At 43.6% G+C, this 23,265-nt stretch overlaps 1 protein-coding gene across 1 annotated transcript; it reads right to left on the bottom strand.

Moving 5' to 3' along the window:
• Positions 1-1,391: 1,391 nt before the first annotated feature.
• PLEKHF1 (pleckstrin homology and FYVE domain containing 1) lies at positions 1,392-18,460 on the bottom strand. The gene is made up of 2 exons (XM_026652846.2): positions 18,188-18,460; positions 1,392-4,013 (listed from the first exon to the last, which is right to left on the bottom strand). Exon 2 carries the CDS (start codon positions 3,997-3,999, stop codon positions 3,178-3,180), a length of 822 nt encoding a protein of 273 aa, XP_026508631.1. The 5' UTR covers positions 4,000-4,013; positions 18,188-18,460; the 3' UTR covers positions 1,392-3,177.
• Between the last annotated feature and the right edge of the window lie 4,805 nt (positions 18,461-23,265).

The following is a 23,265-nucleotide window of genomic DNA, read 5'->3' as shown; positions in this document are numbered from 1 at the left end:
CCCCAAAACTGCTGCAAAATGGGGCATTTGCACTGGAGTTGGAGGGGCAGGTAACCCTCTCAGCAAGAGTAGTGTCACTGCATAGCAGCCACCAGCGAGTGCTGCAGGAAGATCTCCCCCAAAAAACAAACCTGGATACTTTCTCCCTCAAGGTCAGTATTTGTGATTAACATAGGCCCCTAGTTATGTTCAGTTGTCATGCAATTAACACACAAAACCTGCACACTGCCACTCTCCCCTGTTTAAAATTCCATAATCAAGCCAGCAGAAGGATTTATTTAATTCCAAAACAGGAAGTTCTTTCTAAATGGAGCCGTCATAGGATCAGGCCAAAACAAAAACAAAATGAACAAACAGCTAGTCACGTTAAAAATGCAGGTGGTATTGTATTAGTACAAACCCTGCTGTAAAGCCTGTGTGTTCACAGGGCTGGGAGCCAGGAATCCCCAGGCTCTGAACACCCACCCTTTCTGTGGACTTGGCCAAGTCACAACAATTGGTCAGACAATTAAAAGAAACAAAAGTTTTATGAAATTTCCTGCCCAGCAATGGTTGTAATACTTACCAAATAAGTGTGGTGCCAGGGCTCCTCAGCCTGAACAGTCTCCTCCTTGCTGCCACTAGTTTAGATCCACTGGTGGCAGTGATCATGGGAGACCCATTGTGAGCATGGCTCCTGGTGTTTTGTGCACTGTGTATCTGAAACTCTTGTCTACACTAATGTGCCTACCGGTGGTGGTGAATCAGGGTTAGCAGCAGTGAGAAATTTTGTAGAAAAAAGCCTAAAAAGGCCTAATGTAGATAAGCACTCATAGCACGTGTAGAGCTCTCAAATGCCAAGTATATTTCAACCCCAGTATCTTGTTTAGATTCACATTAGGGAAGTTTGGGGCTTCTGTTCTGGGCTTTCCTATTTGATATTTGTAATTACTTATTTTTGTTAGGGTCCTATTTTGTTTGTGAAGCCTATACTGACTTGTGGGAGGGAGGCTTTATAAATGCACTTGCCACTGTTCATAATTATGAACTAGAATTTGAAGCGGGATGGAAAAAAATAGGACTCAATGTTCTTTATTACTCTAAAAACCAGAAACATGTGTTTTGGTCATGAGGTTTGTTGGCCCTTTCTGCACCATCTCCTCCCCCCGCCACAGAAAATACCACTTCAATTACTGCAGGGGTAGCAAGAGTCTTGGGAAAACTTAGTCTGCTGAGAAAGAATGGAATAAACAGAAAGGAAGCCGCAGACTTGGATATTATTCAGTAATATTCACTTTCAAGTAGTAAATAGAAAACCCGAATGTTCAGTACAAGACTGAAGAGTTGCTGCTGAATTCACCCTAGACTGGATGTGTTTAGATCAAAGCATATGACCCAATGCTTGTTTTTTTGTTAAATAACAGCACATTTACTTTTTTGTCACTTTTTTTCCCCTCCTTGGCCATATCTTTATTGACAATTGGTTGAATAATACAAACTGGCTGGACATTGGCAGTATATAAAAAAGGAAAAAATAAAATCCATGAGAATAATTGCTTTGAACTAATTTAAAAAAAAAAAACCAACCCAACCTGGTCATTTGGCATGCAATTCAGTGTTTAGACAGACTGGACTATGGTAAGGAAAAAATTATTTTGAAAATTACTTTTAACTAAATTCTTGCTCTAGAGTATAAAATACACAATATAAAATATGCAAAAAAGGTAGCAACTGAGCTTTTGTTGTAGTTATTTGCTGCAATACAATTGCTGTTGTCTAATTTTCACTGATAGTAAATGATTTTAGTTACACATGAGACGAAAGGCTATTTGAATAGACACAGTCTCTCACTTGAGATTAACTTTAATGTCAAAGTTCAATTCTAATTAAGCATATAATTTTATGCCCTGAACCTGAAGACACTCACATGTGCATAACTCTGAAGTCAGCAGGACTGCTCACACTTGAAGTTATGCAACGTACGTTTGCAGCAAAGGCTTGGGGCCTTAATGAGCAAGTGAGTCACTGGGCATTGAGTAATTTCAGCATCTCATAGAATCCGACCTTAGTTTTGACCATCCACCCATCCCTTCACCACCTCTTGCACTAGCTCTACCACCGTGTGCTACATCACCCACCAGGCTGGGGTTCTTCCATCCCTGGGGCAGTGGAATCTGGCTGGGTTACTGATTTTGAGACCTGGAAATATATACGTGTGGGGCAGGGGTGGGGTGATTCTGCTGAGTTGAGCCAGCCTCTTCTTTCTCACCTCACCCCTAATATAAACCTTAACTCTCCCATTACCTTCTGTCATCACAATGGCTATTCTCTGACTGGGAGGGAGGACTTCTCCAATGCTGTGCTAATGATGCTCATGAGAAGTCAGCAGGTTTCGCTTCAGAGCCACACACGACTTCCCGTTCCTGAGATCACCGTTTCCCCAGGGCTCCCAGCTTCAGGTAGCTTGGGGAGCAAAAGGCAGTCTAAAAGTCTAACCCAGGTCTCCTGCTGATTATTTTTCAGTATCTTACCGTACTGAGGTCAAAGGGCACCAGCCCAGGTTTCCATGTACTTCAGATTTCTAGTTCTATCGTTTTATATGTATTTAGTGCTCATGACAAATCCCAGCCTTGGAGGCGAAGTCCTCTCTTCCCTACAGAGGAGGTACAGCACAGGCAGTAGCAGCACAAGCTACCCCATCAATGGGCCTCTAATATCAACAAAAGGGTCCACCCCCAGGTGAGTAGTATATTTGAGACAATAACAATAATACTTAGTTCTTGTATAGAGATCAGTAGATCTCAAAGCTCTTAGCAAAGAATGTCATTATTAGCCCCATTTTACAAATAGGGAAACTGAGTCACAGAGCGGGGAAGTGACTTGCCCACGATCACCCAGCAAGCCAATGGCAGGGCAGAGAACACAACTTTGGTTTACTGGTTCCCAGTCCAGTGCTCTGCCCACTGTACCACACTGTCTTGATGTAGGCCATGCCCTGCGAGAGTAATATGACACAATACTAGTTCTCTTAAATCACTAGAGACTGACTTAATCAGGAAAACACATGAAAGTAAACAAGATAAAGAGGGGCTAAATTTCACCCTCTAATGTACGCTCACCACTGAAAATACTGAGGGCTATGCGTGGATCAGAAGTCAGAATTTGGCTCCTCAGGCTTTAAGCCAAAGGGTAAGAAGGTCAACTATGGAAAGATGACCAAGGTACTTCTGAGGCATAAAACTCTGCGTCTCCCGGCCACCGTTCCACTTTGTCATCATCAGATTTATCACTGTCATCACCACTAGATGGTTCATAACCAGTCATGGAAGAGTCAATCTGCTCTGGCTGTCTCAGGTCAACTTCTGCTTCCTTCTTCTTTTCTGCTATCAACTGCCTGTAGCATAGGCTACAGACCCTCAGCGGCTTGGGGGACAGGCGTGGCATCAGAAACCTCTGTCTGGAGCAGTCCCCACACACAACGAAGCCACACTTCCGACAGTGATGCCTGCGAGTGAGCGTGGAGAACTTGGTCTGTGTGCAGCGCATGCAGATATCAGTGGCCTTGTCGGGTATCCAGGGGGCAGCATGCTCCGTGGAGGGCTGCCTGCCTGTCTTTGTCAGCAGATGCCTAATGCATTCTTCAAGGTGACTGAGCCATTCTTTCCTTTCTGTGAGGGAGGCTGCAGAAACAACAAAGGACTTTTTCGAAGTTTTAATCATCCATCGGTTCTTCATTTGTAAGGTATCCGGCAGTGTCTCTAAGGTGACATCTTCGAGAGGTATGATGTGCTGGGAGTTGTACTTCCTTTTGTTTATCACTATGCTCCCATACACGAGGATGTCATTGAAAAGAAAGAATACCCGAGGCTTGGGCTTCTTGCGGCATTCTTTGGTCAAAATGCCTTCACCCAGAAGGACTCTTCCTGGCACAGCTAAGGGTTGTCCAGATGCCCCAAAGCAGTTTTCCACGGAAGCAATGCGCTGGCTGTTAATTTCAGTGTTAACCAGATGGTCCACCATCTCCTTCCTTCACTCTAGAGCGGGGGGGGGGGAAATAAAGTTATAAAACTGGGTTCAGCAAACAATTGCATCAACCCTAGCTTCCAAACTGAACAGCAAATTTAAACAGCAGTAAGTAGCTTTTCAAAGAGCCAGGAGAGGAGTTTCAGTTTTCTGGGTGGTACTACCCAGCAATGACTTATCAAAGCACTCCTTAAAATAAAAAGTAAAACCCACTGAAGTGTCTGATCTATTCTGTAGCAGGCTGATACTGCCCATCTCAGGAATCAGAATTCAGTTACCCAACCCTCTTATATCACACACTGGATAAGGTATAAAACTCCCTACTGTGGACACAATTATACCAGGATAAAAAAGTGCTTATACCAGTGTAGCTTATTCCCATTCATAGATTCCAAAGCCAGAAGGGCCCGGTGACCACAAGAGCCCCCTTAATGCCCACTGGCAAAGGGTTCACTGCCCATGTAACAGCGACTTGTATCAAGCCTGACAAACTCACCACACTTAGCTCATTGCTCTCATGATACTGATCTATAAAGAATGTTGTGTAAGATATCAAAGGAAAGCCAGTGACACACTGGTCATTAATATCATTGTGCAATGTATGTGTTGACACTCTATGGCAAATCATGGATACTTACTGATTTTGTTTTAAAGTCTTAAAGCAAAGGGAAAAAAACAGGTTTTCTTCCAGATAATTATCTTCCCGCCTGTCTCCCTTCTCTAATGTAAATTGCATACCTGGTGTGCAACATCAGCTGAGCCAACAGGCTGCAGTGTATTCTATCTCTTTGAGACAGCAGACTTGGTAATTTCTGTTAGTGTCCAGGGACAGGATACTGCAAAGGGGGTTCGGGGACTGTGAGCACCAAGTGCTCCCTGCTAGGCAAAATAAAGGTAGGGAGAGTCCTAAGGAGTTTGCTTGGCTGGCTGGGAGCTGTCACATGGTTTAGCACCAACAAACATCCAATCTAACATATAACATCCACTTTTCTAACATCCAATCATCATTTAAATATGGTCAATGATGGAGAATCCACCATGACCCTAGAGAGTCCTGTGGCTCCTTTAAGACTAACAGACGTGTTGGAGCATAGGCTTTCGTGAGTGAATATGTGCGTCTGATGAAGTGGGTATTCACCCATGAAAGCTTATGCTCCAACACATCTGTTAGTCTTAAAGGTGCCACAGGACTCTCTGTTGCTTTTTACCGGTCCAGACTAACACGGCTACCCCTCTGATACATGACCCTAGGTACATTGTTCCAATGGTTTATTACTCTCACTGTTAAAAAAAAAAAAAAAAAAGTACCGCTTATTTGGTCTGAATTTATCTAGCTTCAACTTCCAGCCACTGGATTGTGTTATATCTTTCTCTGCTAGATTGAAGAGCCAATTATTAAATATTTGTTCCTCATGTAGGTGCTAATGGACTGTAATCAAGTCACCTCTTAACCTTCTCTTTGCTAAGCTAAATAGACTGAGCTGCTTGAGTCTATTACTATAAAGCATGTTTTCTAATCCTCTGATCATTCTCATGGCTCTTCTCTGAACCCTTTCCAATTTATCAACATCCTGCTTGAATTGTGGGCACCAGAACTGGACAATATTCCAGCAGCAGTTGCATCCGTGCCAAATACAGAAGTAAAATAACCTCTCTACTCCTTCTCACGATTCTCCAGTTTATGCACCCCAGCATTGCATTAGCTCTTTTGGCCAAAGCATCACAGCGGGCGCTCATGTTCAGCTTATTATCCACCACAATCCCCCAAACCTTTTTCAGAGTCACCACTTCCCAGGATAGAGTCCCCCCCATCCTGAAAGTATGAACTGCATTCTTTGTTCCTGGATGTATACGTTTACATTTGACCCTATTAAAATGCATATTGTTTGCACCTAGTTTTCCAAGAGCTCCAGATCGCTCTGATCAGTGACCTTTCCTCTTCATTATTTACCACGTCCAATTCTTGTGTCCTGTTCAAACTTTATCTGTGACGATTTTATGTTTTCTTCCAGGTCATTGATAAAAGTGCTAAATAGCATAGGGCCAAGAACCTATCCCTGCGGGACCCCACTGGAAACACACCAGCTTGAGGATGAGTCCCCATTCATTTAAAATTACATGTTGAGACTGTCCCTGCCAGCAGGTAGGGGATCTTGGGGGACAACTACTGCACTGGTGGGATGCAAAATAAACTTTATTAAGAAAATGCAAAAACAGGGAAAATTCAATAGTGAGGGGTATGGGGTTTGTTAAAGTAGACAATTGGGGAGGGGTTTCTTTTAGTAAATGGGATAGGGAGTTTCAATAGTGGGGTACAATACAGTTGGTAACCAATTAACACTGAAGTATAAATGTAACAGGTAGCTAACAATTTCTATGTATAGAGTGTGTCACAGCAGCATATAACCAACTAACAGTATGGGTAAAATGTGTTAAATAACCAACAACTTTAGGTAAAAAATGTGTCACAGTGGTGTAAATGTAAAATGTGAGGTGTGTTCGAGAGAAAAGGGGTAGAAAAGGGGTAACCAAGGGGGTTTTATGCTAGAAAGAGAGAGAGCAGACAGGCTGCAAGTTTAAACAGCAGAGAGAAAGGGAGAGAGAGGGAAAGAAAGTGGTAGAGAAGTGAGGTTGGGGGATGGGGGAAGAGGAGCACATGGTGGAGCAGAGGCCAAAGGCAGAGGGAGATTTAAACTCAGGGAAACACAGAGAGCAGACAGGCTGTAAGTTTAAACAGCAGAGAGACAATTATACAAAACACAGCAAAATCTTATCTATGATTTAACTTAACCAAAACTACACAAATTAGCAAGTAACAAAACACAATGCAACAGTTCTTTAAGCCTAACTTACAGGGTACAATGCAAGCAATTTTCTAAACCTATCTTAACTACAGCTATGCAAAATGAAATTACAACTTATCTAGACTAAAAGACAAAATTTAACCTAATGGGTGCACCTTATATTAGGGGTAGTTCCAGAGGGCAGAGTGGTGTGTGCCCAGGATACAGCTCCAAGGGGGGGGAGGGGGATTTAACTAGTGGTGGCTGCAAGCTGGCAGCCCAGGATACAGTCCAGGAAGGCACAGGCTTATTTCTAGCAGCAAAGGCGCTGCAAAGCAAGAAACAGATTACAGATACAGACCAAGGAGTTTAAGAGAGGTTTTAAGACACAGACCAAGGTTTAGCTTGAGTCTGTGTGCTGGGGAAACAGAGCCAGCAGCTAAAGTAATAAAAGTATAGAAAGTTTCACAGAGGGATTCTTACCAGTCCCCAAGGCAGCAGCAAAAGCAGAAGCAGCAACAACATCAGAAGAAGCAAGGAGGGCTCGGTACGGTCTTGATAATCAGGAGGTCTCTCAGGCAGCAATTCATTCTTCGTGGGGGGGGGGGTTAAAAACGGGGGTACGCTCAAAAATAAAACAAGAGCGGAGAAAGGACCCCCCCAGAACCCCTGGCTGATCAGACCAAGTAGCAATGCAGGAACCTTTCTGATGTTTGTTTCAAAAATGCCTATTCTTAAAGGCAATCTCAGGCAGTTTCCCCACCAGTAATCCTGATAGGCTCCTTCTGTCACAGGGGAAGAGATACAGGGAAAAACTACAGGTGAGCATAGAGACGTGCCTGGGCAGAGTCCTGGACCATAGGCGTGAGTTCCCACCTCAGGCCTCATGTGCTTTTGAGTCCTATGACTCATGCCCAGGATCTCAAAAACACATTAGGTCTTGCAGCTCTGGACATTGCCTACCCTACACCAAGCCCAGGTTTAACAAGGTGATAACAGGACCAACCCTTTGAACAGGGCAGTGGTCCCACTTAGCACGCAGCACAAATGGCCATCCCTTTGAGAATGGCAATGGCTCTTGGTAAACAACTTAACAGCCAGGGAGGGGCGGCCACAGGAGGAGAACAAAAACAAAATGGAATAGGGGGAAAGCTGTAACAGACAGAGACCAACCAGTTGGCCAGGGTTTAATCCATTTAGTGTGCATCATGTTTAGTGTTTTGGTGTTTGTTTGTTTTTAAATCAAAATGTCGTATGGTACCAAGTCAAAAACACCTTACAGATTTCTTAAGTATCAACACTGTTACCTTTACCAACCAAACTTGTAATCTCATCAAAATAAGATAAAAATTAGTTTGACTAGGTCTATTGTCCATAAACCCAGATTGATTTGAATTAATTGTATTACTGTCCTTCAATTCCTTTTGCAGGAGGGATAGCTCAGTGGTTTGAGCATTGGCCTGCTAAACCTAGGGCTGTGAGTTCAATCCTTGAGGGGGCCACTTAGGGATCTGGGGCAAAATCAGTACTTGGTCCTGCTAGTGAAGGCAGGGGGCTGGACTCAATGACCTTTCATGGTTCCTTCCAGTTCTATGAGATAGGTATATCTCCATTTTTTTTTATTTTATTAATAGAGTCCCATATCAAGCTGTTCCATTATCTTGCCCGGCATCTATGTCAGACTGACAAGCCTAATTACCCTGTTTTTATCCTTTTTAAAAATTGGCACAACAATAGCTTTTCTAATTCCCCAGTGCTCTGACTTATTGAAAAATCAACATTAATGGTCCATTGAGCTCCTCAGCCAATTCTTTTAAAACTCTTGCATACAAGTTTTCTGGACCTGCTGGTTTAAAAATGTCTAACTTCAGTAGCTTCTGATGAGCACCCTCCAGAGATACTAGTGGAATGGAAAGAGTGTTATCATCACTATATGATGAGACTGCAGCAAGCTTTTTCCCCAAAATACATAAAAAATATTTACTGAAGAAGGGGAATTAGCTATACTGCTCTAAGGCATCTTTGTACTGGCAAAACTGCATTCACATTAGGAGCTGTACCAGGATAACTATATCAGTGTTTAAAAAAACAACGACACCCCTAACCAACAATTATATTGATACAAAAACTGTGTGGAGACCAGTCCATAGAAGTCAATACAATCTTACAATCCCCCCCCCCCTTTTTTTTTTAAATGTCACTCATGAAATGTGCTTAATAGACAGGCATAAAAACTAGAGCTCTGTCTGTACAGACAGACCCCTACCCTAAAAGGAGTTGCCTTTGCAAGTGTGTCCATACTAGCAATTTTTATTTAACCTGTTATTAGCAACTGGTCCAGCTGTGGGCTGCTAGTGCAGTGATCTAAGTGGTGAAAGGGCAGTGCAGTCTCCACACCCACTCAATTCTTGGCCTCTCTGATGAGGCTACCAACTAAGGCTGCATAGACAGACACTTTCCTCTAGGCCGGGGGGAGAGGCGGGGGGGGGGGGGGGGGCCCCGGGGGGGGGGGGGCCCCGGGGAGCCCGGCAGAAGTTAATAGGAGGCTCCTTGTATAGACACCGACTCCGGGGCTGGAGCTACAGGCACCAACTTTCCAATGCACCGGGGGGGTGCTCACTGCTCAACCCCTGGCTCTGCCACAGGCCCTGCCCTCACTCCACCCCTTCCTGCCCCCTCCCCTCAGCCTGTAGTGCCCTCGCCCCCCCCCCCCCCCCCCGCTTCCTACACGCCACGAAACAGCTGATCAGGAGGTGCGGGGAGGGAGGGGGAGGCGCTGATCTGTGGGGCTGCCAGTGGGCGGGAGGCACTGGGGGGTGGGGGAGCTGATGGGGGGGCTGCTGACGTATTTCTGTGACTCTTTGGCAATGTACATTGGTAAATTCTGGCTCCTTCTCAGGCTCAGGTTGGCCACCCCTGCTCTAGGCATTGGAATGAAACAATTAATTGAATTCAAGGATACCACTCACCACCCAAATGGTAACAGCTCTGATCACCGCAAACCCAGGCTGGAACCGAACCAGAATTCCAGAAGTGGAATGCTGCGTGCTCTATTATCAATTCGCTGAGCTATCCCCTGTGATCCTCCTCTTATTGGACTGACAAGACCAAAAAAACACCCCAAACAACCCAGCCCACGCAACCCAACCCCTGCATTTATCACACCAAGTGTTCCTTTTGTTATTTGTGTTTCCAGTTACAAGACACGTCATTCTGAAAACGTTCTGAATAGTATTAAAGGAACTAGATCACAGCATACTCATTCCTCCCTCTCACCTCCACAACGCTACTCCCCTGTTCAACATTTTTTTATTTTAAAAGTACCGGGTTAAGTGACGTGAAAGTAACTCCTTTAAGTCCCTAATTTGGGGTCAATTAAATATTTTCACGCTCATGACGTAAAACCTTCCTCCACTTGCACATTTAAAATGCTGTTTGTGTTACTGGTATTGCCCCAAGTCTCTGTGTCTAGGTGTAATAATCCACAAGAAACTTCATAAACTGAATCACTTCCCGTTAGACAGAGGTAGCTCGGAGTTCACAGGGGATGTGCACAGGTCCTTGTTTCTGTTAACGTTTCTTATAAACGGCTAATACATAACTATTTGTTATCTCAAAAACGTAGGTATCAAAAGATCTAAAAGCCACCCGGTGCTTAGACTTCTTAGCGTCAGTGATAGATAACTACATGGAGAAAATTCTAGACAATTTACATTCATAGAGCATTTTTCATCTCAACACACCCTTTCAGGGTAGTGATAGGGAGAACACAACCACCTCCAGAGTAGTATTAAACATCATACAGTGACACTAAGCAGTTTCTAAAAGCAGCAGCAGCCAGTTAAAATTACTGGAGACAATGAATTAAGTTCTCCAGTTTAGATTGTGGCCAGGAGACTGCTATTAATAACCATATTGTTTACAGGAAGCTTAGGGCCAAGTTTTCAAAACAGCTCAGCTGCCACTTAGGAACCTAGATAAAGTGGCCATATTTTCCAAGCACCCACCAGTTGTCATGAAGTAAAATGGGCACTCTTGGGTGCTGAATCTGGCTGACCACAGATGACCAGGACCATGTCTTTAGCAGACATGTAAATACAGTGCCTCAGCAGCAAGGTGCCCCAAATGCCATACTGGGCATTGGCTCTGTATGGATTCAGAGGGAAAGCCAACATTTCTTCTGGAGCACCTGTGTTTTCCTTGGCAATCTTTCTTCCTAATAAATGATGGAACCCACAATAGCTACCTTTTGCGCGTTGTTGGGATCATGTCCCACACAGGCATGATGAGGCGAATGCAAGCTATGAGCAACCCAAAAAGGACAAACCCATGACCTCCCTTGAATTCGGAGAAGGCTCTAATGACCCTCTGACTCACTTCTATCAGGATATACAAAAACAACAAGGAGTCTGGTGGCACCTTAAAGACTAACAGATTTATTTGGGCATAAGCTTTCGTGGGTAAACATCCCATAATCCCCTTAAGTCAAGTGGCCACTCTTGTCATTGTTTTGGAATCACTGCAGGAATGCGGATATGCCCTTTCAAATCTCCGTTTCTGACAGCTGGCTGCTTATCTGCCCTGAGACAAAGCAACCATTACTGTGGAATGCTGTGAGAGAGAGAGGCGGGGGGAAAGAGCTGCTGTCTGAACTTACAAGACAACATGCTGACATACTCTCAGCCCCCCAAAACCCCACTCTCCCGCCCCCCACATACACACAACACACTCCCTGTCACACTCCACTCCACCCCCACCATTTGAAAAGCACGTTGCAGTCACTTGCATGATGGGATAGCTGCCCATAATGCACCGCTCCCAGTGCCGCAAATGTGGCCACGCCAGTGCGCTTGAAGCTGTCAGTGTGGACAGACTGCAGCGCTTTCCCTACTGCGCTCGCCGAAGGCTGGTTTAACTCAAAGCGCTCTACATCTGCAAGTGTAGCATGCCCTTACTCTAGAATCAAATCCCTCTTCTCTCAGAACAGAGAACCCACATAGGGAGCTACTGCAGTCAATTTGCCAATGCAGATAAGCCCTTAGACTCCTCCTCTCTTCTGCTGCAATGGATGGACCCTGTTACAATGACTTGGTGCAATGAGGTTAATACTGAGGTGGGAAGCTTAGACTTTAATTCCCCCCTCACCTTCCTGCAACTACTTATAAGTCTCAAGCTCAGCACGCTATCAGTGCAGGGTTGGTATTTTACCAATACACACAAACACACAACGAGCGCATACAAACCGATATAACACAGCCAAGAGACCGAGAACACTGCCTTTGGAACTGTTGAGAGTCTACAGTCTGTTAGTCGCTATAATGGAAGGGTTCTCAACTGTATAAAGTGAAGCCTACTCTAAAGATCTTTTATCTAGTGTGACAATAACTAGTGTGTAGGCTCCCAGCCCAGGAGCTCTGACCCCACCAGGGGAGTCATGAACAGGTGTGTGACCACCATGCCCTAGATGGGAGGGGAATCCCAGGGCAGTTTTGCTGTGGGAAGGGTTCCAACACACGGAATTAGTATCTCTCAGGCTGGGAGCACCTTGCCTCAGCTAGATTTGAACCACTAACCTGGAGGTTAGCTCTGGTGATGTCCTGGTAGCTTAAACCAAGGCTCACCATAACATCAGTTTTCAGCTACTCCCAACCTCCTTCCCCCTCACAAATTCCCAAATACTCAATCACAGCTGGGAATGGAATTCATTAGTGCTGACTCTTGGAGTGAGGTTTTTACCCACGAAAGCTTATGCCCAAATAAATCTGTTAGTCTTTAAGGTGTCACCAGACTCCTTGTTTTTTTTGTAGATACAGACTAACACGGCTACCCCTTGATACTTGATATCAGGATATACAGTATTTCTTCACGGCTTTGAGACAAAGTAGATTTGATGGATTCACACTGCATTAAGCACATCTATTCATCAATGTGTAGTGTAGTCTAAATCCAATTGCAACCTCTACCATACACTGATGAGTGAGGGAGAGTAGCACAAAAATAGCAGAGATTTTATTCACTCTTCCTCTAAAGGTCACACAGGAAAAATCTGTCTGTTGTTGGAAAATTTCTCTGAAAAATAAAATATTAGCAGACCATGACTTCTGCTCTGTGAAGTACAAACGGAGGAAAAAGAAAGAGCAATAATTGTGTCAGGGATGTTTAATGGGATACAAATGCCTCCAGGCCCATCCCACTAAGAACACAGCTGAAACTCCGTACCCATCTACTCCACTCCCACATATAAGATTGTTGCTGGAGGCAGCCTTTCCTAGTTATTTCAAGGTGGTGCTCATGAGCGATATTAGAATGGGACTTACATGCAACTTATGCCAGAAGGCCCAAGGAAGCAACTAATCTACATTTTCTGAAGTAATGTTCTAGTGACTTTTCCCTTTAAATAAAAATATTTTGAATGTTGCATTATGGGAATAACTGTCTTCCCTTTGTGTTGGAGAGAATGGAGAGACAGTCTCAGTGTCACCGCTTAGCTGGTCGGAGCAGATGAGACTCCTCCAGCCGGAGGCGGTTTTCCTGCAGGCGTGGCAAAGCCAGGATTTAACTTCTGCACTTCCCATTACAACGGGTCTAAAACCTGCAAACATTGTTCTCCCTCCTGCCTACACAGACATTGCACAATAAATGGATGAAAGGTTTAAACAGAAGAACGACTGTGCACAGAGGGCACAGCATGGCCCTTGGATAAATGCCATGTACACTGATTTTCCAGATCTGGAGTCTTGCCTACTTTTGGACACGTACAAACAAAACCTTAGGAGAGGAGCTTTGAGCACAAAGGAGATAAGAGAGACACAACGATACACAGCCAAAAGAGAAATAGAAATAATAGAGGAGAGATTGAAACAAGGGCAGACTGGTGTGGGGGAATTCAGGGTATAAGAAAATACTGCAGATAATTTTGGAATTATCAATGCAAAATTGGATAGTTTTTACACAGACTCTTGATCCTGCTTATGGCAATCTCACTGCATGGTAGTATAAGAGCTTGACTCCTGGGTTCTATTCCCAGCTCTGCTACTGACTCACCATGTGATCGCCTCCTCTCTTTCCCACTTTACTTATCTGTACAATGGGTAAAATAAGCCTTAGCTCTCTCAGAGGGGCTCTGTGAGACTATTAGGGTATAAAGTGCTTTAAGAAGGGTTGAGTATGTGTAGTGTGTTTAGCAGCTAATTCGAAAGGTGGAGCAGGGTTCAGGACAATGCCCTGGTGAGAATCCCACCATGCCCCCTTCTTTCCCAGATGTTGAGGGGTTGGTTGGCTTCTCATTAGGCATTGGACCTGGACAGTGGAACCTCAACCTTCCATATTAGTCTGTGACTTTTAGGTTAATCCTCTATTTTAGAAGAATGGTAAAGTTTCGTAGTGAGTGGGAATGCATGGATGGTAAGGAAAGAGAGAGAGGGAGAATTCTATATACTTCCTACACTTCTAAATAAACTGACAATGTAACCCCAGATTAAGGATATACTGCCAGAAACACAGGGTAAAGTTTTCATAAGCACCTTACTCCAAGTCAGTGGGACTTAGGCTCCTAAATCATTTAGGAAAATTTTTAAACTATCATGCTTATTTTGGCTCTTACACAGCACAGAACACTTGCAAATTTTGTTACACCAGAACAATGGGACAAGCAGACTGGGTGTAAACACCCTTTCCACTCCCAAATGAGAGAGAAACTAAAGGAAATACCAGTCTAGTGGCATACTTGGATCTGGAGATTATATTCTTGTACCCCAGAACCCTAACCTGTTACTTTTTGAAAGTAGAACCATTAATTACCCAAGGAAAGAAAAAAAATCCTCCAAACCACTGCTTGTTAGTGTGTTGCCAGTATGGGGTCAGATGGGCAAACAGTTTTATTACACATCCCTGGTATCTCACGATTCCACCCAGGGATTTCTGCCTCTATGGTAAAATTTGCTCTGATTTAATCAGTTCAAAAAGATAAAAGAAGTTAACTTCCCACCTTATTCCCCAAGGAATAAACGGCTTATTAAAGTGAGTGTATACTTCTCAGATAAACTGTAAATTACCGTTGGTTTATGGATTACGCATCAGGCTGCAAAACCAATTTTACTTTAATAACATTGTGATTAATTTAAAATATTATTTAGTTTTCTGTACAAACGGAAGGCACTGCATGAATGTAGGGCTTTTTTTACTGGTAAATAAAACAGACTTCTGGGAACATGCAATATTGTATTTTTTTCCTCCCACCAATGAAGTGAGACACCATAATTTAGGAATAATAAAGTAACAAGCAAATTAAAAACTCAGGATGTAATTTCTGATCCAGACTATTAATTTGAGAAAATGTTATTTTTGTTCTGCTTGTATCCAAGTTTGTTACAATGGCTCAGAGAAATATTAGTTATTAAAATAAATGCTATGGAGCTAGTTAAATCACTACAGTATATTTACCAATAAACAGTAAAATGTGGGCATGCATATACATACATACGTACACAGAGGTGCCAGTTGTGATGGTGGGTTTGTGTAATGTGGTCTCCAGTCCATCAACTCATTACAAACAGCCATCAAATAGTAAAAACTTTCTCTCGTTACAGAACAGGGCCCAATTCAGCCTGCTGCAATTGATGGGAATAGCCATGTGAGAGAAGTATTGTGTACACACAGATTTGTAGAAGGAAGGAAAGGAAAGAAACGGAATGAAGGTACAGCCAAAGCAAGAGAGGTGTAGTAAGTGGGGATGGTTGCATACTATTCTAGTTTCCCTGGCATTTGACAAACACCTTTTTTGTGGTATTCAACTTGCTCTATAGCTGGTTAATATATATTAGTTAATAAAATACACTGAACTCTTTGTTTCCACTATTCGATCATTTGGAGTAGTAAATTATATATTAAAAAATTAAATAGTTCATTAACAACATGACAATTAAACACAGTGCACAGCTGTTTTAGTCCTTTAAACTGAAAGGGAGCATGGCTTTGGGGAATGCTGCCTCAGAACAGTGCAGCACAGGTATTTTTCACTCTGGTTTAAAATGTTGAGCACATTTTTCAAGGCTATATATACACAAATGACTTATGCAACCTTTAAGTGTTAACCACAGAGGCCTGGTGGGTTTCCTATGGAGAAGTAGAAGCGTCAGCAGTGGCACCTCCCCCTCTGTGCTGTAACAGCTGTGAGTGCAGGCAGGGGATACTCCAAGTGCCCTGTGGAGTCCATGAGAATGACCACACATCCACTGTCCATTCAGAAACCTCCATGTCATAATTGATATCCTTCCAATAAAAGAGATCTGGGCATGTCTCCCTCTGGAACCCTTCAACAGAGCACCAGCTGGAATCAGGCCACCTTGGCCTGTGATCTTGTCACTAGCTAATATGACTTCAGCGGATGAAGGTATAAATACCTTCATGGGGAGAAAATACTGGGGACTAAAGGACTCTAACTTAGTGGAGAAAGGCATATCAAAAATGAATGGCTGGAACTTAAAGCCAGACAAGTTCAAATAAGAAATAAGGCACATGTTTTTAACAGTGAGGTGATCAACCGCTAGAACAAGGTATAAAGGGGTAAGGGTGGCATCTCTCTCCATTTCTTGAAATCTTCAAATCAAGCCTGTATCCATTTCTAGAACATAACTTGTGTCTGACTAAAGTGTATTAGGCTCAATACAGGAGTAACTGGGTAAAGTTCTATGGCCTATGGTATACAAAAGATCAGACTAGACAATCTAATGGTCCCTTCTGGCCTTAAAAATCTAATCAGTTCTTTGAGGCATCTTCTCTATGTAACACCAAGGTGCTGCAGGAAGTGTTGCTAGTAATCAGTAGTTAGCACTCTTCTCTTTCATCTTGGTATTAAACAAATGCCCCAGGATGGTATTACAAACCACTTAAGTTGCTAGAGGTGCACAATTTGCAAGAGTAGAGAGATGCAGGGGCATAACTGCACGTGAAAAAGTAATAAAATAAATCAGAATATAACTCTAGATGTTGCAATTAAACAGTTTCCTGATTTCATATCAAAGCATTTCAAACTATATTGGTTCAGTTATAATACTGATTTCCTGAGTTCCACACAGACTCTGCTCTCCCGGCACCTGAAAGCTGTCTGTGCAGGTCACAATACCACATAAAATGCATCATGCATAATTCCTTAAATGGCAAAAAGTTACAAAATTTGCAATTGATACTGAAACATGGTCATGTATTTTAGAGGGACTAAGCCTATTTTTCCAAAAGAAAAAAAAAGATAGTAAATACTTAGCATATATATAGCTCTTGTTAATCCAGGATCTTAAAGTGCCTTACAAACATGTGAATTAGGTATTACTATACCATTTTACAGATGAGTACATTACTGCTAATCATATACATTAAGAAAAGAGATTAGAAACAGTGCAATCACATTACAGAGGCATTATAGAAGGATTATTACTACTGTTATTATGATTCAGAATTTGTAAAGCACCAACAACATGCTCAGTGTTGTAGAAGACACAAATACAAAGAGTTTACAGTCTAAAGGATAGTGAGAAGAAACAAAGGAAGTCCCAGGAGCAATGCTGGACTAAATCATACCCCGAAGGATTCTTGAGCATTTACTGTTCTGAATTTTCTCTGCTAAACAGTGTTTAAAATGTGCTCTGTGCTTCATATTACTGGATCTTATGACTAATGTGTTCAGTAGTAAACATTCATGTTTGTAGGGCACAGATTTCCAAACATGTTGCTCAATCCAAACATTTCTAAACTGACTCAGGGGAAGGGTGACACTGGACTGGGAAGATTTTTGCGTGGCCTTGTACCAAGCTCTAAGGGCCCAGTCCTGTCACCCTCACTCACAGCGAGTTACTATGCAAGCGGTCTCACTGACTTAACTGAACTTTTTTGTGGTGCAGGGTGTAACACTGAATCACAGAGAGGGTGAGCCAGACCCTGCCAGTTCCAGCGCTGTACTTTGGGGATAATACTACTTACCTACCTCACAAGGTTGTGAGAAAAAAAATGTATTAAAGTTTAGAAGGTGCTCAGATTCTCGGGTGACTGGGACTAGAGAAGTACCTGTATAAATAGACCCGATCCCACTCCCAGTGGGAGCCAGTGAGTACAACCATGTCAACAACGCAGCTCCACGGACTTAACCCCGGCTACCTATTTCCCACTATCTAGGCGCTGGGCGCTCCCAGGTGAAATGCAGCCCAGGCGCGATCCCCGGCGTGGCTCTGCCAGGGACACGTGCAAGTCAGCTGGGGTGCGATAAAGTTCCTGCTGTTTGTGACTCCGCTCCAGCTGCTGGGGGCACGGGGAGCTGAGGCGGGCTGGGGTCCTGCCGCCGGCAGCGAACGCCTCTCCCCGTGCTCACGGTCCGGCGCTGGAGCAACCCGCCCCGCCCCTGCGAGTTTTACCTTGTGCTTTTCCCAGCCGGATCCCCTGCCTCTCGACCCGTCCCGCGGCCGCCAGGGGCTTCGCGGACACCGCAGATCCCCGCTCGCTCCCGGGGCTACTGCGCTCCGGCTGCCCGCGGCCCGCACCGCCCAGCCCTGGAACGCACCGCAGCATTCCTCGCTGCTCCTCCGGAGGAGGGGAAGGCGCTCAGCCAATCAGCGCGCGGAAGCCGGAACAGGACCGTCCGGTTCTGGAACGCTCCGACTCAGCATTCCGCTCTGACCACGCCCCTCTGGGGGACCTCGACCAATCGCAAAGCCAGCGTGAGAGCCCGGCCAGGGGGCTGAATGGAGTCGGGGGGGCACAGAGGGGCCGTAGCGTCCCCAGCCGGGGAGTTGGGGGATCCAGGGCCCCGTAGAATAGGGGGAGGTGGGAGGAGAGCGAGACTGGCGGTAGCCAGCAGGGGCCGAGGGAAGGATCCGGCTGCAGGCGGTGAGGCAGGGCAGGGCACCCAGCCGCTGTGAGTAAGGGGGGGCAGGAGGAGTCATCACGGTACCAGCTGGGGAGCAAGGGAGCCACCTAGCCGCGGAGAGCAGGGACGTTGGGACACCAGCTGTCCCGAGGGGACTAGGCAGAGAAGCAGTTTGTGGGAAGTTTTCTGTGTCGGCGCAGACCCTGCTGGAGCCTTTCTCCGTGCCACAGGGTGTGTGAGAGATGGGGCAAATCATGGCCTGACTTGCTGAGGTTCAGAGAGGATGATAAGGGGTTCAGAGCCTGAGGTATGTAGAAGATCTGGAACTACATACATTCCAAAGGCTTGGAGAAGTTTGCATGTTGTGGGGTTGGGCGCTATTTTAGTGTATGGATGCAGGGGAAATAATGTCTTGCTGTATCTCTCTTCTGTTTTGCTCTCAACCTCATGGATGACATCCTGACCCCATTATAGTCAATGGGGATTTTGCCATAGGGCTCGAATCTCACCCTCTTTGTTTCTTCTTGTTTCAGTGATTCCCCTCACCACAGTCTGACCAGATCTCTTTCTCCAGCGCACCACCAGTCTCGTGAGTGCTTTTGTGGATGGAGCACTTCATGCTCCTGCTTACGCTCCTGAAGCACACAAGGGCGGTGATGGGAGTTGAGTGTTCCCCGTGAGAAAGTTTTCAGGCAATGCTCCTCTGAATGGAGCTTGTGGTTTTAAGTACAGGAAGTTCTTAGGGTGACCAGATGTCCTGATTTTATTGGGACAGTCCCGATATTTGGGGCTATTTCTTATATAGGCTCCTATTACCCACCACCTCCTGCCCCGATTTTTCACACTTGCTATCTGGTCACCCTAGAAGTTCTCCCATACTGACAATGATTTAATACAGACCTCTACATGTTCAGCACCTCTGAAAATCATCCCCCTTTAAGGTGTCTCAGTTGGGCACTCAAAAATGGAGGCATCCAAAGTTAATGAAAGCATCTGAAAATTTAGATTTACTGTGGTGACTCTGCATAACCTCCATTAGAGTTATAAGAGCCTGCACTGTTCTATAATTTAGAGACTTGCTTGCTTTCCCAATTTATAATGAGAACTGATGGATCTCTCAAGATATTAAATGTTTCTTGTACAAGTTTTAGTTTTCTTTGGTAAGAAAAATATGGAAATAGCTCTATATATTTTAAAGCTAAAACATCTGTGTAATCATGGGAACTTACAAGGTCAATTTTTGTCTGTCAGCCCTTACATCTCGATACTGTTCTTCATACTTCATAGGTGTTTCTGACTGCTGAAAGTGGACTGACTAATTGTGGATTCAAATGGTACGCCGTTCCTGACATCTTTACTCATGCACATAGCCTCACTGAAGTTTTGTGAGTAAGCGTTCCTGGAATGGACCTTTGAAGGGCAAATATATTTTTGAAAAATTGGGAGAGGGAAGCGGGCTCAGTTTACAGCAGCACAGAGTAGGCATCAATGTTGAGCTCAGTTTTTCACTCTTAGAGTTTTATTCTGAGATTTGTTTTTCTTTGTGGCTGGTGAAGGATATTAGGGTGCTGTCCAAATACACCAGAGAAAGAGAAGCACTGAAAAGGCAGACTTCTCTAAACCACAGTTTGTGGGAAACGGATATATACGTCCCTCGCGAGCCTTTTTACTGGAAATGGGTGTAAATTATTGAGAATTGTTTGATGTTAAACCCCAATAAAAACTATCTCAGAGTTTAACTGCCTTCAGAATGATACCACAGAATTGGAAAGATCTTACAATTTAATACTTAGCTCAGTGCTGTTTGTATAATACTTGCAGTCAGATATGCAAAGGTTGCAGCAGGCAGAAATCGGTGCACTGACTAATATATCAAAAGCAGTCCTAGGACTCTATGTAATTCAGGTCTAGCCAGTAATAGTTTATAATGCTTAAGCCTTTCTTTTTCCAGGTGTTAAGCTCACTTTGAATCCATTGTTAACTTCTCCTATTCATATACTTTATCCCAGTGACTCAATGTTTTGAATGACTTTTCTCTGGGATTTCTCATATTAATTGTAATATGTTCAACCCTTTTGATTTTTCTGAAGTGTGATTAAGAATGGCCAGTTGGGTTAGACCAAAGGCCCATCTAGCCCAGTATCCTGTCTTCCAACAGTGACCAATGCCAGATGCCCCAGAGGGAATGAACAGAACATCCCCTGTCGCCCATTCCCAGCTTCTGGAATGCAGAGGCTAGGGACACCATCCCTGCCCATCCTGGCTAATAGCCATTGATGGATCCATCCTCCATAAATGTATCTATTTCTTTTTGAACCCTGTTATAGTCTTGGCCTTCACAACACCCTCTGGCAAAGAGTTCCACAAGCTGACTGTGTGTTGTGTGAAGAAATACTTCCTTTTGTTTTAAACCTGCTGCCTATTAATTTCATTTGGTGACCCCTAGTTCTTGTATTATGGGAAGGAGTAAATTATACTTCTTTATTTACTTTCTCCACACTAGTCATAATTTTATAGACCTCTATCGATCGTATCCCTCCCTGAGTCGTCTCTTTTCCAAGCTGAAAAGTCTCAGTGTTATTAATCTCTCCTCATACGGAAGCTGCTCCATACCCCTAATCATTTTTGTTTCGTTAATATTTTTAAACACTGGACTGTTGAGCAGATCTAGCACCTGGCTTGGCTGAACATTCTGTGACTTATGATTATCTTTATTTTCTCCATCCTCAGTCAAAAGTGGAACACTTCAACCAACTGCTGTACAGCGTTATGGAGGCTGCTGTCTCTGAAAGTATGTATCATTCCTGGTCTGTTAGCCAGTCACACTTTACAATTGGCTTCCTTTCCTTAGTTCAACTTGGCCCAAGTGCCTCAAGTGGAAAAATAAACCCACAGTTTTACAAAGTCCTAAAAATTAAGCACTTGTAAGACCAGTCAGAAAAGCTACAACTTGAAGTACTAGCTTTTAAAGTCCATTTACCTGTTTGTAGTTGTAGCTATCTAATCTACTGCCCATCCCATTTTTTTCTCCAAAAACACTGGTTTCTCAAGAGCAGAAATATCTTCAGCCCAAGTGGGTTGCAATCATTTCAAAGCAAATAAAGGAAATTGCAGCTGTTCAGGCTGAGTCAGCCAAAGGTAAACTCTGTAGGGGAGAAAAAGGCTCTTTATTATCTTCTAGTAGCAAAGTTATTACAACAGCCTGCAGGAAAAGGATTAGTCTATAATGTTAACAAAAACATCTGTTAAATCCTGAGCTAAGTGTACGTTTAACTGAGCATTTAAAAAACAACAGGCATTTTATAAAACTATTCTCAGCACAATTCAGTGGAAAGACTCAACTAACATACTTAGGACTTCAGAGCCAGTAGGGTCCTAAGAACTCCAGTGGGCACTATTTTTTAATTTGCTTCATGAACCGTAACATTAGACAAAACAAGCTTTAAAAACAATGCCATATAGGTATCTGTCAATCAGGAATTCTGCAGGGTGTAGTGTGATTATAAAGGCTTATTAGCATGAATTTGGGATGATCATACTACTTATGAGTGGCACAGCCAATGTGTAAGTTATGCACATATCACAAACAACTGCCAATAAAACCTTTATACCACACCACCCTATCTCTTGCATGAGCCTGATCTGGCTCCCACTGGACTCATTGGAAAGACTCCTATGATGAGAGCTGAATCAGTGTATTTTAGAGTTGGCAGAATCTGTATTGGGAATATTTATTGTACCCCCTTTGCTAAAAAGTCTTTGAGTCCAATTGTGCAGAGCTCACAGAAATAATAGAGCTAATAAATGTTTAAATCACCTAAAATAGCTTTTCTAGTCTTAAAAATGTCAGTTTCCAACAGATCATTAATTCAAATAAAGAAGTCTTGATGTTCTGTCAGACACATCCAGTCCATTTGCTGGAAGTAAATTTTGACACAGGTTGACTTTGAAGTTAGCCTCTCATTGTCCTGAATAGGGGAAGGTCCCATCTTTCCTAGTGCTATTGTCCGAGTAGGTCTGGCTGATGAATCAACAATACACTGTCTTCCTTTTAAAAACTGTATTTTGCTCATGTACTAAGCTTTATTCAAGGATCTTAAAAGTGTTTTACAAACCGTAATTAAGCGTAACACAGTCGGGGAACAAGGTAGATATTTTATACCCTTTTTTACAATAAGTAAACTGAGCCACAGAGAAGCAGAGTGACATAGTCAAGGTGATGCAGAGCTTTTGATCACACTTCCACTGAAGATGGGAATAATGGGAGCTTTGCCATTGATTTCAGTGGGGAGTAGAGTCAGATTCAGTGAATCATTGGCAGATTCAGGAATAGAACCCCGAAGTCCATGACTCATAGTCTCATGCACCGAACTACTTGACCATATTCCATCGCTTAAAGTTGAAATTATGGAAGCTATATCAAATATGTGGGATCACCCTACATTCATTAAAAAGAAATTGGCAGATTTCTAGGGTTGCACATTTGGATCATCCTAGTATTACAGTTTGTTGTGATTCATCCCTATCCACACCTGGATAAATCAGTATCTTAAAAACTGTCATTTGCTGTATGTTTGTACAGTGCCTAGCACAATGGGGCTCTGATCTTGTTGGTCTTTAGGTGTT

This window comes from Terrapene carolina, unplaced genomic scaffold (assembly GCF_002925995.2).
Source record: "Terrapene carolina triunguis isolate 2854851 unplaced genomic scaffold, T_m_triunguis-2.0 Scaffold130, whole genome shotgun sequence".
NCBI classification, from domain to species: Eukaryota; Metazoa; Chordata; order Testudines; family Emydidae; genus Terrapene; species Terrapene triunguis.
This window is presented reverse-complemented; position numbering and strand designations above follow the sequence as displayed.

Coding starts and splice junctions, on each gene's coding strand:
- PLEKHF1 (XM_026652846.2), bottom strand. CDS start 3,999: ATGGTGGACCATCTGGTTAACACTGAAATTAACAGCCAGCGCATTGCT.